Source organism: Chenopodium album, chromosome 4 (assembly GCF_948465745.1).
Source record: "Chenopodium album chromosome 4, dcCheAlbu1.1, whole genome shotgun sequence".
Taxonomy (NCBI): domain Eukaryota; kingdom Viridiplantae; phylum Streptophyta; class Magnoliopsida; order Caryophyllales; family Amaranthaceae; genus Chenopodium; species Chenopodium album.
The window spans coordinates 67,141,662-67,160,408 of NC_137837.1; the positions used below are offsets into that span (position 1 = coordinate 67,141,662).

Sequence of the window (18,747 nt, forward strand, 5' to 3'; positions counted from 1 at the left end):
GTTTTTTATTTTTTATTTTTTATTTTTTATTTTTTATTTTTGGATAAAGTAAGTCATATGCAAAAGTAAGTTGAAAATTAAGTCATATGCAAAGTTTACTACGAGTATAAAAATATTATAAACAAATAGTTACAACTGAACTTTCACAATTCATATTGGAGTAGCCGATTTAACAACGCAAAACTTTGAAAATTGTTACTCCATCCGTTTCATATTGTTAATCCCATATGGAATCAATCACATAAATAAGAAATGAAGAAAATTTAGAATTTAACATTTAAGTATAAAGTAATTCATAATTAGTTTATCTGAGGTAGAGATTTCCTTACTTAGAGTCATATCATCAATCCACAACCAATTAATTCCAAAAAAATTAAGTTAAAAATAGAACATATTTAATATGGATAGATATTTTTAAAACGCTCAAAATAGTATATAAGACTAACATTATAAAACGAAAAGAGTATATGATAATAGCATTGAAAACCATAATAAACATAATTATACATAAAATGTAGTCAAACTAGTCATCCTGGGGAGTGCTCAAATCAATTGCTATATTCCTCTAAGAAAGTGAGGAATTAAGCGTTTGCCTCATTATTCATAGTAAAATACATCAGGAATCTGTCTAACTTAAACAGTACAATGTCAATGACCCTTCGGAGGTAAATAAAACCGAAAAATACATTACAGCCATTAATTATAAGAAGAAAACATTATGCAATTTTATTAAATTACTGTTGATCCCATTGTTTTGGAATTAGTAATTCATCACTGCAAAGCATGCAGTATAATAAATTACTATTAATACAACAGTAAGACTTAGTTTGAAATTATTTAGACAGCTTGGACTTAAATTTCCTTCGCGACACAGTGACGGTCAAGCTCCAGCATAAATAATGAGCGGGCCAAGATCGGAAGACAGGCATCAAGGGGAAAGAAGAGCCATTTGGATTAACCGGTGTTCTGCATTCCAGCTGCAATACCCTTCATGGTGAGGATGAGGGTATCTTCAAGACCTGGAGCATATTCGCTTGAAGGGTTTAGCTTGACAAGCTCAGCAGCAGGTTTGTTGTTAGACTCCATGTATTCCTTTGAGAGATGGGGCCTCAACTGGACATGGTAGTTGGGGTCACGAATGCGTTTTAGGGTGTAGGCTTGACATGCGTTCAAGGTTGTGATGTAAGGATCACGAAGACGAAGTCTTTGCCTCAAATGGGGATCACCCTCAAGAATTTCTCTGTGTCCAGCAACCTATCATAAAACAGGAAGTTCGGTTAAGTCACTGGTTGCTGCCTCAATATTGAACAATAAATCGAAGGGAAACATGCAAAAAATTATGTCAAGAAGTATTTCAATTTAGTCATTCTTGGGTACGACAAGTATAAGGAAGAAAGAAGTTAGTTTTTTCACGAGAACATCTGAATTTTACAAAAGACCTCTATACACAAAAAAATTAAATAAAATAGACATTCACAGTGATACGGCTTAAAATTTATTGAGAAGTAGGGTCATTATGACTGCTATAACCGTAAAAACTGACTTCCTAAAATTTGCAGTAAAAGATGTATACACAACTACATGTTGTCTCTTTCACATCAAAACTTAGGATCTAATATGAACTTGCCAAAAAATCCTTTTTATAAAAATGGTGTAATCTCCAATTCCCAATAATCTCTCATATCACCATGCAACAGACAAGAATATCTTGGAAATTTAATCACAATGTACTGTCCATCTGTCTCAGCATGTTTACATACTTGGAAATTACTGTCTTAAACTCATAATGCATAGTAAGTTAATTTACGGAGCAATAAATGATTTTACAAGACAAACATTCTGTAAATATCCATGGTAATCAACTCAGTTCTCAGCTACGCATTTCATAGCCATGTTAGATGAGGTATTGAGCAGACATGGAAATTCAATAATACACGTACATGGAGATAAAATTGTAATACCAATATACCATGGACTTTAGCATACCAGTACTCACACAGGCCATAACGTATAAGTAAAAAGAGCGCAAACATTATGATAAAGGGGAAGTAATTCTTTTCCATGATCACAAAATTAGTATAAATAAGATATGGACTGCAATTTTTGGTTTTGGGGGGAGGGGGGGGGGTGTATTTTAATAAATTCAGTATGTTTACCTGGAGCAGAAGTTTCTTTGTTTCTTCATAGTCTTCCCTCAACCGCTCTCCAAAAGGCAACAACTCTTCAGTAACAAGTAACTTATCATATAAAGCAGCAATACCCGGATCTCCCTTAGCGAACACCATCTCAACTAAATCAATAGTAACCCTAAAGAAAGGCCACTCATTGTACATCTTCCCAAGCATGGAGAGATTATTTGCGTCCTTCTCAATTGCATGCTTGAATGCTGCTCCAAATCCAAGCCACACTGGGAGATGGAACTTTGTCTGAGTCCATGCAAAGATCCAAGGGATGGCACGGAGAGATTCAATACCCCCACTTGGCTTTCTTTTTGAAGGACGACTTCCAATGTTCATACTGCCCAATGCTGTCTCTGGCGTGGCCTGTGATTTAAATGTCAGAATTAGTGGTGGATGTAAAAAGTACAAACCAACTACCAGGTCTGTTATAGATGCCTCATATACCAGCATTCTCTGTTTCCCAAAAATTTATCCTACTTGCCCTTTCAGAACAAAGTCAGCAAAATTTTAAGTTTGCCAAAGATAGATAATTACATGTTGAAGAAAAACTTTATATCTTTAGAAGGTACTTTTGAAAGAATATATCTTGCTAATTAGATTATTGGCAAAGAACATTAAAATTATTGAAGGATAAATAAATTTAGGAATAGTCATAGCATATTGCAACAGAAGGTGGGAAAGGGGCCACAGGAAACTCACCAGGCGGAAATACTCCACAAATCGTGGTTCCTTGAAAACAATTGAGCGGTATTTTTCAGTGGCAACAACAGCCATATCATCCAAAAGGGCACGCCACTCAGGTTTTGGGGGGATTGGAGGGTGCATACCGTGCTCAAGTGTAGCAGCAGTGAAACGCTGAAGAGTTCTAAAGCATAAGTGCTCCTCCCCAAATGATTGCTCAATAACTTCACCTTGTACTGTAACACGAAGTGACCCATTAACTGTCTCTGGAGGTTGAGACAAAATAGCAAGATGGGTAGGTCCACCTCCTCTTCCTACAGTGCCACCACGACCATGAAACATGGTGAGCTTTACACCAAATTCCTTAGCAACTTGGACAAGCTCCTCTTGGGCTTTGTACAAAGCCCATGCAGCTGACAGACGCCCAGCATCCTTCCCTGAATCTGAATATCCAATCATAACTTCTTGCTTCCCATTAATTCGGTTTTTGTACCAATCAATAGAGAATAGCCGAGCAACTGCAGCTGGAGCTGCCTCAAGATCTGCAAGTTTTTCAAACAAAGGCACAACCCTCAGTGGCTTTTTCACATGGCATTCACGTTGGAGAAGTTCAACTGCAAGCACGTCAGAAGGAGATGTAGCCATTGAAATAATGTAAGCTCCAAAACAGTCTGAGGGAAGCTCTGCAATGACATGGAAAGTGTCCAAAACATCAGCAATTTCTTCAGTTTTTGGGAGATCAGGACCAAACAATGGGCGTTTTCCACTTAATTCTGACAAGAGCCATTCTTGACGCTGTTCCTCAGACCACTCCTTGTAGGACCCAATTTCCAAGTGTTTGGTAATGGCATCCATGACATCAGTGTGACGGTCTGACTCTTGTCGAATATCAAGTCTTACAAGCGAGAGACCAAATGTGAAAACTTGTCTTAAGAAATCAAGGAGGGTTCCATCTGCAATTGGCCGGTCACCACAGGCACAGAGGGACCGGTAGCAAAGCTCTAGAGGCTCCAAAAACTGCATGCTCAAAAGAGATTAAGTCAGCGCACAGATCAAGGTAAAGACTAAAGATACTGATGTTACAGATTTAGTTGCGGGCATGTACCTCCTCCAAGTTGGTGTAGGTTGAATCTTCTGGAATATCAGAGACTCCATGGGATAGCAGCTGGCGAGAACGCTCACGTGTATTATATAATTTATCTCTCACATCACCAAGAATTACACGATATGGCTCATTTGGTGGAATGTATTTCCAAAATTCTGCAAGAAAAATCAATTTTCTACATGAGTGCTTCATGTAATATCATTCCAAGAAAGATATACGCAAGGAAGCATACTACATACAAATATTAAATAAGGATCAGTAACATAATTATAGATAAGGAAACAAATTTATGAGGCCCTCAATAGTTTACCCAAAGTAATTTTCTTTCTTTATATTTTGTGTACATCTTGCTCAAAATTTATTTCTTAATCAAAAGCTACTTTTCGGATAGCTTGGATAATCTATTAAAGGCATGTTAGAATCCAACAGGGAAATAAATTAACATGTTGCAGTCACGAGGAAAATATGAATAAAAAAAATTTGGCAAACTACATGATGACTATTTTTATTGGAGGAGTTTGAATTTGAAATAAGAAACATAAAAGAACAAATGTTGAACAGAAGGAGTTACGCACAACTACTACAGAATATCTGATGAACAGTGGTAACTGCAACACAACCTGACATGATTAAGGGATATACCTATGTAATGTTTGGCATCCTTTCTGGAGGAGGTATGGAGCTCATCAGCACGGATACGAAGTTCATCACTGCAACGAAACATAGATATCTGCCAAGTAGAGAATAGCAATATCAGTAGACACATACAGAATAAAATCACCCAACAAAAGAGGAATAAGACTAAAGAAATTTAAATAACGGAAATCTTAAACGTTCACCTCAAACATGAGATCCTCTATCTGAGAGAAATACAGGTTAGCTGCCATCATTCTAGCTAACAAGCATACATCCCTTGTGACCTCAGGTGTCACTCTTGGATTACCTGTGTTAATAAGAAGCAAAATGAAGTAAAGATACGTTCTATTTCTATAAGTACCATAACCCATCATTTGATTGGTAGAAAAGCAAACTTATTGCATGAACAAACTAATCCCACTTATTCCTAACCATAAAATCGAACATATATGAAGTATATAGCAGATTAATTAAGAGAACATACCATCACGATCACCACCCATCCAAGAGGAAAATTGAATAAGTGGAGCGTTGTAGGGAACACGTTCATTAATTCCCATATTCTTCAAAGCAGTATCAATACGACGCAAAAACTTGGGAACACCCTTCCAGATTGTTTCATGGAAGTAGCTCATTCCAGCCCTCATCTCATCCTGGGGTGTGGGCTGTGTCCTTCGAATTTCATCAGTACGAAAAGCTGCTTGAATCTGCATAATATTATACAAGATAAAATATATTACACTCTACAAATAAGATGTAGCTTAATGTAAGGTATCACTCCCAAAACTCAAATACTAAAACCACTATTTAGATACAGCATAATATTATGGTCACCCAAGGATGAGTCTTCCACATTTAAACAATGTATGATCAATCCAGGGAGATTACGAAAGAAAATTTAGTGCAGAATTAGTTGAATAATAAAAACAGTTAAAGAATATAGGAATCATCAAATGTTGAGAGAGTAGCACCTATAAGGCTATAACTTAGAATAATGATGGGAAATTGGTTGACCATGTAAAGAGACATGATTTAATTCAGCACAGAATGATTAAGATTAAGGTTCAGCACAGAGATATGAGACCTCATAACACTGAGGAAGGACCACTTTAAACTTTGAATAAGGAGAGAGAGAGTGAAGCAAGAAGAAAGCATGAATAGAAACCACAGTAATAACAACACCCGTAACAGCAGATATTTTAAGCCAGCTGTTATGCTAACTTATTCTAGAAGGATAAGGGCAAGGAAGTTACAATTTTGGCAGAAGGGTAATAGTGGTAATTGAGTTAGTTACAGCCTTGAGTATAATAAAAGAATGGAATGAATGGAATAAGAAGGCTCATTGATAAAAGTAATCAATAATCAGTAAGCTCTTATTGAAAAAATGCCATCTACTTAAGTAAATATCTAGGCTGTAATTGATGCATTTCGCCTTGATTTACACCAACACATTAATATCCTCTGCTTGTCCAATTACCTCTTCTAAATTTTTTTATTTATCTCTCTCTAATGCTCCCTTCTGATTTTGTGAGTGGATATTTGCTAAGGATTGATCAGCTTGGTTCTTAGAAATAACACATATTAACTTGCAAAATGCAGAGTGTTTACCAGATGGATTAATAAAAATTTGTCAAAACCCAAAAGAGTATTTTTAGCTATCCATGGAGTAATTTTATCCATACATATGAGATTGGTAAAGGTATTCTGTGCACATCAGTAACATTTCCAAAGAAAAGAAAAAAAGATATATATAGACTTATCATATTTGAACAATTGCCGCCTCTAAAGACAAATACGGTAACCATGACATAGTCAGATTATGACAACTTCAAGTCATCATATAAAGAACTTTTAATTGTTTTAAATGTTTTCAGTCTCTGCAAGCTGGACGGACAACAATGCACAATTGTATAATACTAGAGTTGACTTAATAATGTAGCAAAAATATTCATTTGTAGAATTGTGGTATATTCCATCAGAATCAGGCTTTCCTTCTGTCCCAAATAATTAGCAATCACCCTAGTCATGAAAGGGACATGTAAACTAAAGTCATCACATGGTCGCATGACATTTTTTTTTAAGAGGATGCTGCTATGTAGATTAAACCTAACATGGTGACATGTAGACTGGTACCTAATATGCTGACATGTAGACTGAACCTAACATGCTTTAAAAATTTACAACATACCCACTTTCACGGGAAAATAAATCAAAACCCAATACATCATACATCCCGAAAGACAGTCATGAGTCCTACGTAATAAGAGTATATCATGATTGAATTTCCCATGATATCTTTGTATGGAATGCAGAATCAAGGATAGGAGAGATGCAACTATAAAAAGAAAATATTTTTAAAAAAATTAATAATAATAAAAAAAGATACTACGTAGTTAAGGTAAAATCACTATAAATCCTTAATTACGATGGGTTAGGACAATGTGGCAATTATTTCCAAAAGGAGGGAGTAAAATATCTTATGAGCGGACCACTATCTTTCCCAAATCTCTTCTCCGTACTTCTTACTCAATATTTAATTAAGATTCCTTCTAGTGACTAATTAATTACTCCCACCATCCACCCTTTTTCAGATTCCACTTCCATGAAATAAGCCACACTATTGCATGATCATGAATACATATACATGATGGAGTTTCCACTTTCAAGCAATAATAATATGTAATTACCTCTCTCTGTAGAGCTTCATCAAGCTCTTGCTTGTCATCAGGAGTGATATCCTTAGCATATAGCTGGGCTAAGCAATTCCTTATCCTAAAAGATAAAACCAAATACAGAACAAATGATCAACCAACGCTAAAAGATTACCACATAATGATTAGAAAAATGTAAAAGGAAGTTTAAAACAATGAGTTGGACACAAGTAATTATTCCTTATTGAAACAAGATTATCTTGTGCATATTCAATTAAGTATATAGAGTCATATTTCGGCAATGTTTGCAATAAATTTAATGGATTATATCAAATATCCTGGTAAACTATTGCACAACAAGTAGAGATCAAATTCACATTTCACAAGATACAAACCTGCCATGCTTCTGAAGCAAGGATCGACGGACAGATTGAGTGGGGTGAGCAGTTAAGACAAGATCCACAGTTTGATTCTTGAGAGCATCAAAAACTTCTTGGGGGGATTTTCCAAGCTCCCCCACAAGCCTCTTAAATGTCTCCTCAATATCAGATTCAGTAGTTGCTGAATTCTCATCGACGAAATCTCCCTTCTTCAGCTTCTTGATTCTACGACGGTAAGCAATCTGAACCTCCTCAGCCAAGTTAGCCAAGTTAAGCATGTGAGAGAAAGATTTCGCAACGACAATGGAGTCACCGGGATCCAAGCTTGTGAGCACATTTCCGAGCTCTTCAAGCTTCTTAGGATCCCTCTTCCCTTCATACTCAGCTGAAAGCTCATAACACTCTTGAACCTACAATTTTAACCAACCAATAATCCTATAAGCTCAGGATGCACATAAATCACTTTCACAAGACAAGACAATCACTTTAACAATAAAAGGACAGCAACATAATCATCAACATAACTACTTAAATCACTAGCACAAGAAAATCAAACAACTACTATTCGATCACGCAATCAATGAAAACTTAGCTAATAAAGTCAACCTTAAATCAATCACAATAATATACAATATCATCCTTAAACAACAACCTTTATTCTCCATTTTGAAGCATCATGACATTAAAAACGACCAAGATCTTACCTTTAATTAAAACCATCATGCTTCCTGTAAACCCATTACATTAACATTTTAATTATGCATGAAAATATCATATTGGTATTTTTATTGTAAGATCAAACACTATATATTAACAGAAATTCAATGGATCTTCAAATTAACGTGAATTCTAATCATATAAATCATATGGTATTATCAATTAAATATAATAACAGCAAAATTAAAAGCATAACCAAATTATACATCAAAAAATATGGAAAAAATTAACAAAATTAACCCAAAAAAAACTTACAGTTTCACGGATATCTTCCCCATGTAAATCCTGAAGAATATCAAGAAACCGATCCAACAAAAGGGCATCATACTCGATCAACTTATCATCATCAGACACTTTTTTAGGTACCAAAAGCCTGAGTTGGGCGTCAATCGACGCCATTTTTTCAATGTTCCGCGCCATTTTACAATTTAAATCCAATCCCTCTTTTCCTCAAAGATTCAACCTATTAAATCAAACCAAAATCAGATTAAATCAAACAAAAAAAAACCCAGAAAAATTATGACTTTTTAGACCCAAAAAATCAAGCAAATTGACAGGAAACCCAGAAAAATTATGATAATTTAGACCCAAAAAATCAGAAAAAATGACATAATAATTGCATAAATTTAATCTATAAGAAAGGTAAAGCAAAAGGGTACCCGAAAATTTTGGTGAAGTGAGATTAGAGAGAGAATAGATAGAAGAAGTTAAATGTCTAATGCAGAGAAGTAGCAGAGTGGCTTTATATAGAGTGAAGGAGATACATAAAACTATATAAAAGTATTTTCAAGTCAAAAATACAAGTAAGATGTTTTACTCTTATTTTTTATTAATTAAAAAAAAACAAAAAGAAAATTGGTGTATTTTTTTGAAAAAATTGATGAATCTTTTGGAAAAGATATGTGATTAAGAAAGGAGGCTGCTTTCGAATAAATACAATTGAGAATATGCTTTTCAACGATGCTTTTTGGGTTCTCAAATTATTGATGTGTATTATTGATGTGTGGATAGTAATTTTTTGGCAAGGAATAATGTTATGTTGGGTTCTAGATGTATGATTAGAGTTAATGTGAGTTGTGATTGGTGCTTTGATGCACTTTTCTTTTGAGATTCTTCCCATGAAAGATTTTGTGGTTTCTATAATAATTGGATTAATGGTTGTTATATCTTAAATTTGGAGTGTACCTGCATCGATATAATAGTTAGGAGTACAAGTAATAAAGTTCGACATACCTGATTTTAACTTAGTTGAAATTATCTGAAATCTCAATTAATCAGATCTGAACTGATTTATTTCATCCGAATTCAACAAAAGTTGACCTTAATATAATTATTTTAGGGTGAGTTTGATTCTAGTTAGGATATGTTAAGTATATTTATCTAAGATAAGATCTTGTATAGACGCTAATTCACAATGCAAAAAAAAAAATCACATGTGTTCTTATTAAAGTTGAATATTAATGTCTCCCTAAGTGATAGATATTATATTTATGATAATATTTGTCGCAGATTAGAATAGGTTTTATGTATATTTTGTATCCTTATCGTACTAGGTTTCCTAACGTGATTAGGCGTAGGATTGTAAAACCGAAATCTAACATGATATCACAGCTCTAGGTTTAGATCTACCTTCGGCAAATTTTATTTTATTTTTTTTTTCCAGTCCCTTTTTCTATGTTTCTAAGTGCTTTAATCACAATTTTTTCGATTTGCCACTACCAAGTTTGATTTCTTGCTGCAATTTCTTCTTTACTTTATCAATTACTTTTAGGCAAATTGCTCATATTTGATTAATCACCTACATCGTCTGCTACATCATGACGAAGGATACTCCACCTCCATCCATTGAGTTTCACCCTGCACTTTCCGTCACTAATATTAAGAACTGCATTCCATTAGTTCTTGATCGGGAATCAGTTCGATACTCAAATTGGGACGATCACATCGATATAAAGACCACAAAACCTACTGATATCTCTGAAAGTTTGTGGACACGGCTTGACGCGATCGTAAAACAATGGATATACGGGACTATTTCATCTGATCTTCTTGAAACCATCCTGTGCAAAGGGGACACTGCACAACAGGTATGGGATAAACTCAAGAACATCTTCCAAGACAACAAGGCTACAAGGGCTCAGTAGGTTGTATATTAATGTGTTTTTTCAAATATGTAATTTTGATAATTGTTTTCTTAAAAAGTGTTTGATGATAAAAGACCACACTCAAAATGATAAAGAGTTAAACTTATTCTAACTAATCTGAATTGAACTAAATTTTTCTAATTTGATCTAAAATAAATAATGATACTTATTAAACTAAGGATCTGTTAACATTTTCTGAACTGAGATGAAATGAATATTTTATAAGAGAAGGAAATTAGGAACTGAAGTGAAGTGAAGTGAAATTAAGTTGCAGTGAACATGCCCTAAATGTAGCCTTATTTGAATTTAAATATTAGTTTTGGATGAGGAGCTTAAAATATTTTGGATAACTATAGGGCACGGTGATGGAAATTAGGGTTAAGAAAAACTATCCGAAGATTCGATCTACTTCTGATACGATAATTTAGGATATCCGATTTGATAATTTTGGATATTGGATATATAGGATATCAATTTTCTTTCATATATCAAATAACAAATATCAAGAGGTTGGGTGTTTTACAACTTTTTTGAAAAAAATGTATCAAAAGAATCAAAATTAAAGATAATTATATAACTTCGGAAATCTAATTCGAAATTAACGGATATAAAAAAAATCTAAAACTTTTTTAATTGGATAATGCATAATGGATATCAGATTTTACAGTTTTCATATATCGGATATCCTATCCATGTTCAACCCTATTGGAAATGACATGGTGATAAGAAGGTGGCACCTCCAAGTGAACTGTTATACGTAGTCTTCAATAGTATGAATTTAAGAGTAAGGAAATTCTCCCACAAGGAAAGAAAATGATGGATGTGTTTTTAAAATGTTTTGGGCCTATAATATTGGGCTTCGATAGTGGCAATTCGGGTCAGCAAGTCAGGTTCGGTCAGATTTCGGGGTCGATTTCGGGTTATGTTTAGAAACAATAAAAAATAGAGTAAAACTTAATATTATTACGAAATATGAAATTTTGGTCAAATCGAGTCGAATTTGGTTTGTACAGGTTCGGGTCAGGATAGGTTTGGGTTTCTCTCAATAACTTCGGGTCGGGTTCGGTCGGGTTATCGGATCGAGTTAGGGATTGTCAGCCCTAACGGTATATAGACTCGCAAATTTTTAGCTTGGGTCACGCCCGGATAGCTCTGGCTGGAGTCGCGCAACACAAATGTGCATTTACTAGAAAAAAAAAACTAAACATTTATTTCTGAATATTGTAATGTATGAAAATGAACATTTATAATAAGATTGTACTATACATCTAATATTATATAACAAATCATTTCAAATGTAAATACGGAGTAAAAATGAAATTGGTTTAATTCTCATCAGTGGATATCTTGGAATTCACTTAACTATATGATTTAATACCAATTAAATAAATCAATGAAAAAAATGCTAATGTATAGCATTATTAATACATATGTTAATTGAACATCCTTTGATATAAAACCGAACATTTTACACAACTGAACAAACAAAAAAATTGTATTAATTAAAAAAGAAAAATAAGATTTATTTTACGTATCTGGCCTCCACCTTAACTATTAACGATTGTGCTACTTAATTTTTTTTTTATTTTTTTTTTATCAAACACGCACGATTAATTAAATAGATTAGCTTTGCCAATTACTCATTTTTTTTATTTAATTATAATCATATTTTGGGATAGAATTGAATGTCAATAGTTTTCAGATTAATAAATGTCATGCCAATTTATATATTGTACATTTAATTGGCAAAGTTTATTATCATCATTTTTTATTTTTCTCCATCTTACTCAACGTTTCACACAAAATATGTCCATCCCTCCATGGAGAATGGTACATTTTGCTATATCTTCCATTCTAATGAATAGGAGAATAGAATCTTGGGGCAAGGGCTTGTTCACTTCAGCTTAATTTTGGTTAAGTTCAGTTCAATTTCTAATTTTCTTTTCTCATAAAATATAAAACATAGGTTTTTTTTTTTTTTTTTTTTTCAAAATCATATATATAATCCTAAAGACAGAGTTTAATCTCATCCCACTTTAGTTTGCTATTTTTTCTTTGTGTTTTTTTGCAATTATGTACTGTAATTTATTTATTAGGTACAACGATCGGAGATGGCAAGTGGTTGAGGACTTGAGGTATATCATTCCATATAGCCATGTGAAGGACTAGAAATAGAAAGCATGTTTTAAGAAATTTGACATTGTTTTGTTATTATTATTAATAATGGATTATTAAAAAAAAAATTTGAGTGTGATACTTCATTAATCCATTGTACAACCATATTATAATGACGAATCAACTGAATGGGCGGTCCAATGATTAATAATATGTAATTAAGTAGATCTAAGTTTTTTTATTTTTAATTAAAATAATGAAAAGAGTCATAATCTAAGAGACATTGTGTTGAGCAAAGACATCATCCGGTGAATCCCATGCCAATGCATTTGCTGGGAAGGTTAAATCATGCCACATTATCACTCATCATGTATTATACTAAATGTAGTATTATTAGTATAAATAATGGTATTATAATATGCTTGATTTTGATACTTTCAACTTTGAAAAATGGAGTGGTATTAATTAATCAAGAATACATAATTTGAGCTAAAATTGCATGGAATTTGGTGTCATCAACTACGTATATCAACAACAATCCTTTTGCGCACTCTTATAATAACGAACTGGTGTAATGGGGCCAACTTCGCGTCGGCATCCTCATTCATCTTATTTTTCAAATGTAAAAGAAATTGTCAACTATCCATTGTCCCATTGATAATGATTTTAAAGTAATTATCTAAGCTTTATTAAATTTATTTTAAAGTAGTTATCTAAAATTTATTATTTTACCTGAATTGGGTACTTTGCAAAACGATTCATAATCACTATCTACTCCAAACATTAATCACCATTTAAAATGCTACTTTGCCAAATCAAAGGTTGTTCAGTTACGGATCAAACCATCAAGTTTTCAAATCAAATCACCAGGTTTTCGGGTCTGATCATAGAATTCTTCGGAAAAATTACAATTCGTGTCCGATCCGATAACCCAAAAATTTTCAAATATCTCCAATATAAAATATACGCAGTAAGAAAGTAGATACGATAACCGGAATTTTGGATCAAATCACCGGACTTTTGAATTGGATATTTTTTAATAGCCAAACCAAACATTTCCTAAACCCCACTTTTTTCATTTTTATTCACCTTAAATCAACAAGACTTGCTAAAAACATATGCAACAGACAAATGTAACTTTCACGTTTTTTTTTTTTCATGTAACCTTCGTTAAGCAAGCATATTTGAGTAAGGTTAGCTTTAGAACTTAAGATGTTAAGTCAATATAAGTTTTGCAAGTGCTAGCAGCCTAGCATTGGATATTTAGGTTCTCAGTTCTACTTCTACCAGTGTAAGAGTTTCATATACAGTAATGCGTTCTAAGCTAGCAAGGTTTCCTCGAGTTTACATCATTGCTCCCTGCTTAGGCGACAACATTATTAGAACATTCACATTTTCTTCACTCTGGACTTCTGCATGAAAATTTGAAACTAACATAAGTTAATCAGTCTTCATCTTAACTACTTGGTAAATTACTTAAAACAAACCATACTGACCTTTTTATATGGGACTCCTGCTTCGAGGAAGTCTGCGATCTGGTTACCCGCTTGCTGCTAGCCTCTGTCCTCTGAGATTCAAGTTTAATACATCTGCATCAGCTTGAGTAATAGATTACTTAAAACAAGCCATACTGACCTTTATATGGGACTCCTGCTTCGAGGAAGTCTGCGATCTGGTTACCCGCTTGTTGCTAGCCTCTGTCCTCTGAGATTCAGAGTTGAATACATCTGCACCAGCTTGAGTAGTAGATTTTGAGGGTTTAACTTCTATTACATCCATTGATTGTGGAGCCAACAATCCAATTAGGTTGTCATACACTTTCTTATTGAATTTACCTCTTTCAGCATCAGAAAGTGACAACACCATATCATGCAGCTGTGCACCATTGTAAGATTCTAAAGCAGCAGGCAGGACGCACTCGGTAACATCTTTAGGGTTAATTTGACTTAAATCTTTATCCACAGATGCGGCATAATCCTCCCAATTATAAGGAAATCCAAAATTGAAATCCCTGCAAACCTGCTCAGAAGCCAAGTTAGTCTATAAAATCTACAAAATTCAGAAGGCATCACAGATACTTCACAGTTCACATTATGACAAATTGACAATGCCTAGGGCAATAACTAATAAAGGTATTCAAGTTATCTAAGTTATTAATTACTCGCATTAGTTGCATACCATTATAGAGGTTAAGAGAGACTATCTGCTTATGATTTCAGTACTATTTATGAGGCAAACAGGGAGGGCCCTTCAGATGTATCTTTAGATTTAGGGCGTAAGTACTACTGTGATGTTTCAGCAAGGAGTAATATGAAATTATGCATTTAGAGGCTGAGGTTAGCAAAAGGTTGAGAAACAGGAAGTACAGCATTTACTGATGGCATTGACTTCATAATTCAGATCAAGGGCTATTATATACTTTAATTCCCAAACAGCAAGTAATGGGCTCACCTGGACAATTCAAGGTCACATTCACATTCCAAATAATAGGTTGAAATAAGACAACACTTCACTCAACTCTCAGAGGGATACCAGAAGTCTAAAGTGTACAGGTTGAACCTTGAATATAATAAATCATACAGAACAAGTTTGGGAATGAACATATACACGGTTCTTAGTGAGACCAATTGTGGGACCCAAGTAGAAAGACCAAGCCACACAGGGAGGCTTCAATTGTCATCACATGCTCAAATGCTCCTAATGGATGAACAAATTCCCAAGAAAACCTGATATAAGCTCACCATTTTGATAGTGGAAAGAAGAAAATAATTGCATTAATTGTGCTTCCCTTACAATCTTACATAGTACTAGTACATCAAACGCGGAAAAAAAAAAAAAAAAAAAAGAAAAAGAAAAAGCTATGAAGTTCCCCTTTTTATGTTTGCTTACTAAGTTGCAATGATCACAGTGCTATAGCATCAACACAATCAATACTCTTATTACCAAAAACAATGATGTCGGCATAATCCAAATAATAGCAATCAGCCTATCAGTACTTGGACTTGGGTGTGTGTCCTAAGTGTTTGACTTGGCTACTTGTTTTCAAACATTACCTTGATATTAGTTTGTTTCCATGCCCATGTTAGAGTGTCAAGGATCCGACATGAGTACTTGAAGTGAAATAAAATGTGAAATGTTTGACTAACATAGATTAGACTACTAGAGACGTGCTATAGTACACACATTACATAAATGGTGAAGGTTAATATGCAACAAAAGAAAAGGTAGTCAAATATTTTAAATAGTTGAGAGGAAGAGCAACTGCTAGAGGATAAGGGTGGGGAACTTAAGAGTACAAGTATTGAACTACAATTTAATAGAGTAAGACACAATAGAAGAGAAATACCTGAAAACCTGACTTTCAAAAAGATAAAAAGAAGAGCCCCATGGAATTCAATCAACTATAGATCCCTCCTTCTCTAGCATCTCATTTCTAATTGATTATAATATTTCACTTTCACTAAGCCTCAGATTTGCCAGTCCTATTCCTACACCAAATGAATCCTCATAGCACCTTTCACATGCTGGAGCTCTAATGTAAGGGGATGAGTTCAACCTTTCTAGCATTTGGTGGTATGTCATGAGTTGTTACGTAAGATGTAACATGTTGAGTATTACACTATCAAGTAATCAGCAGACTTATGAGCACCAGTATTCACAAGTCAGTCTCAAGATGCCAGGTGATAGACAAGCACATTCATGGCCATATTATAAACTGAGGGGGATTACTGTAAGATCTTACTGGGCAAGAAGGTGTGAAGAGACGAGAATTTCTATTAGAAAGAAGGTCGCTACTGCAGAAATTCAACTAAGGAATATAGTATGTGAAATTGATTTAATCCAGTCCTCTCCATGTCTAGGTAAAGAAAAGAAAAATATTGATTCAAACATCATTTAATAGCATAAAATTGGTGTATACAAATGATCTCCATTTGTCCAAGAAATATTGAAAAGCTGCTATCAATTACACCATTGGGTGCCACTGACATCTGAAGCTAACATCTCAGGATGTCAGCAGTCACAGTAGTAAATGACATTTTAAAAAGTCACACACATAGACTAGAAACCAGGCCAATTAACTCTAAGGACAATCTTAAACTGTAAACAACTAGGATCCTATACCAGATGCCAAAAGAGAGAAATAAGGAGTATATTTCGTATCTATCTTCTTTTAGCACAATTTACAAACACACACACAAACACCAAAAATTAACATAAAACCTTGTCCTTGGGTACCCAGGGAACTGAAAATATTGTAAAGCGAAACCTGATCAATACAATGCTGAAATGTTTTAGGATTTAATGGTGTCTATTAGCCACCAACCAGTAAAGCTATCACAGGTGGATCATAGAAAAAGCTAAAGTCTTAATGAGAATGCTTACAAACTTTATATGATATGCAGCCAGCATATGTACTTACCTCAGAGGAAAAGCCATTTTGTTGTGTGCGAGACTTGTTTATAAAACCACACAGAGAAACAATAAAACCATCAGAAGTTTCAAGTGTAGTACAACCATGCCTCTTTACAATTTTTGAAGAGTGAAATTCTCTCAACGCTCTCCTTTTAGCAGGAGCAGAGTGAAACTTCCGTTGTGGAGTATCACATCTACAAGCAAACAAATTGCAGCAATGTTAAAATGGTGGTATGCTATTACTGCTCCCTTCATCCAACAGCACAACGTCTCCAATTGTACACTTAAATCCCTTTCTTAGAGTCAATTTGCATGATTAAAGACGAGATTGAATAACAAAACAAAATTGGTGCATTCTTCGATTCACTTGTATTGCAAAACAATGTGAATCTTCCTAAGCCAAATAACTGAATACATCCTGTTTTACAGTTTCAACACAACCACCACGATAAAGACGAGATTGCACATTTGCACTAGCTCTACCCCATCATCCGCCCTTCTAATCTTACCAATAAGCACTATCACACTACTCCCTTCCCACTAGCTAATGTAAATAGAATCAGTGAATATCAATTACATCATATTGCAAATTAAACCACAAACTAAGCTTCCATTAAGAACAACTGACGAAAATTCCACTATAATATCCTTCAATCAATCAAAGCCTTAAGCCATAAGTAGGGTCGGCTACATGGACCAAAAGTGATTATTCTGTATAGTCACTCAATCAATCAATCACTAATAGAATCGCTACCGCAAAATTTCAATGTGTAAACTTCTTGGCATCGAATCGTTGATTATTCCGACTATAATATCCTTCCATTATAGAAAAATAACGTTCTAACAATTCCAACATTAAAAATAGCAGTTTCAAAAAGATGCCAAAGATATAATGAGCTCGGCATCTAGTAATCAAATAACATAAATATACTTGGTATTTTCTATGCCACATTAATTCGGGTTTAAACTATTTCACAATGATATCAAGTCACATATAACTAATCTAGACTAATATTCCCTCTAAACACAGGCTTCAAGTTGTCTATTATACACCCGAGTGTAAATTATTATGTTCGACGATGCAAACTAACACCCAATTGTATAATAAAAACCGATAACAACAAACAAACCAAAAAAAAAAAAAAAAAAAAACCTTACTTTCTAGTTTCGAGAGGACGACCGCTGACAGCTAAACCCTTATCATCATCAAGTTTCGAAAGCCACCATTCCTCAAGACAAATCTGCAAATCCAAAAAAAAAAAAAAAATGATAGTAGCAATACAAGAAACATTCAAATTTCAGAACATTATAGCTCAAATAACGGGGATTAAACAGGGGTTTAACCTCAGTAGGACGAGTGAAGGTGCGATTAGGTTTACCGACAACTTCACCGGCAATTTTGTGAAAAATTGGACTCAAGGGTACCTCCATTTGAGCACTTAACAAAGGATTGTTTATCAGAATTTGATTTAAGTATTTGTAAGTTTCAATGAGCAAGTACCAAATTGAAAAGCCGCGAGAAAAGTTGAAATTTTGTCGATTACTGCGAGGGAAATTGCAATTTCAAGTACTCCGTGTTAGAGCCCTGACACTTGGATGTGACATTATTTTTGGTGGCCCCATTAAAAATCATGTCATTAAATTCTTATTAAGACTCAATAAAACTTTTTCAAATTTATCACTTTACCCTTAAGATTTAAATATTTGGCATATTATATGTAGAAA

At 34.1% G+C, this 18,747-nt stretch overlaps 3 protein-coding genes across 5 annotated transcripts; 1 reads left to right on the plus strand and 2 right to left on the minus strand.

The window, feature by feature from the left end:
• Positions 1-479: 479 nt before the first annotated feature.
• Positions 480-9,158, minus strand: LOC145629218 (phosphoenolpyruvate carboxylase 2-like). The gene is made up of 11 exons (XM_081681763.1): positions 9,010-9,158; positions 8,606-8,813; positions 7,649-8,043; positions 7,290-7,374; positions 5,087-5,309; positions 4,806-4,909; positions 4,609-4,696; positions 3,967-4,121; positions 2,880-3,878; positions 2,157-2,543; positions 480-1,254 (listed from the first exon to the last, which is right to left on the minus strand). The coding sequence occupies exons 2-11, from the start codon at positions 8,768-8,770 to the stop codon at positions 955-957; spliced, it is 2,901 nt and encodes a 966-aa protein (XP_081537889.1). The 5' UTR covers positions 8,771-8,813; positions 9,010-9,158; the 3' UTR covers positions 480-954.
• Positions 9,159-10,167: 1,009 nt separating this feature from the next.
• LOC145628052 (uncharacterized) lies at positions 10,168-10,494 on the plus strand. The gene has a single exon (XM_081680379.1). The coding sequence runs from the start codon at positions 10,168-10,170 to the stop codon at positions 10,492-10,494; it is 327 nt and encodes a 108-aa protein (XP_081536505.1).
• A 3,163-nt stretch (positions 10,495-13,657) lies between these two features.
• On the minus strand, positions 13,658-18,593 carry LOC145627124 (uncharacterized). 3 transcript variants are annotated; one of them, XM_081679520.1, is made up of 7 exons: positions 18,367-18,593; positions 18,181-18,263; positions 17,030-17,216; positions 14,445-14,628; positions 14,245-14,345; positions 14,106-14,176; positions 13,658-14,021 (listed from the first exon to the last, which is right to left on the minus strand). In XM_081679520.1, the coding sequence occupies exons 1-7, from the start codon at positions 18,451-18,453 to the stop codon at positions 14,009-14,011; spliced, it is 726 nt and encodes a 241-aa protein (XP_081535646.1). In that variant the 5' UTR covers positions 18,454-18,593; the 3' UTR covers positions 13,658-14,008. The 3 variants fall into 3 exon arrangements, with proteins under 3 accessions (XP_081535646.1, XP_081535647.1, XP_081535645.1); XM_081679521.1 differs by having other exon boundaries at positions 14,245-14,336; positions 18,367-18,592; XM_081679519.1 differs by having other exon boundaries at positions 14,245-14,628; positions 18,367-18,591.
• Between the last annotated feature and the right edge of the window lie 154 nt (positions 18,594-18,747).

Coding starts and splice junctions, on each gene's coding strand:
- LOC145629218 (XM_081681763.1), bottom strand. CDS start 8,770: ATGGCGCGGAACATTGAAAAAATGGCGTCGATTGACGCCCAACTCAGG. Junction 4,122..4,608: donor GGATGCCAAACATTACATAG/GTATATCCCTTA, acceptor TTTTTCTTGCAG/AATTTTGGAAATACATTCCA. Junction 1,255..2,156: donor CAAAGAAACTTCTGCTCCAG/GTAAACATACTG, acceptor GTTTTATGATAG/GTTGCTGGACACAGAGAAAT.
- LOC145628052 (XM_081680379.1), top strand. CDS start 10,168: ATGACGAAGGATACTCCACCTCCATCCATTGAGTTTCACCCTGCACTT.
- LOC145627124 (XM_081679519.1), bottom strand. CDS start 18,453: ATGGAGGTACCCTTGAGTCCAATTTTTCACAAAATTGCCGGTGAAGTT. Junction 14,629..17,029: donor AAAATGGCTTTTCCTCTGAG/GTAAGTACATAT, acceptor GCTTCTGAGCAG/GTTTGCAGGGATTTCAATTT. Junction 14,177..14,244: donor AGCAGGAGTCCCATATAAAG/GTCAGTATGGCT, acceptor CTTGAATCTCAG/AGGACAGAGGCTAGCAGCAA.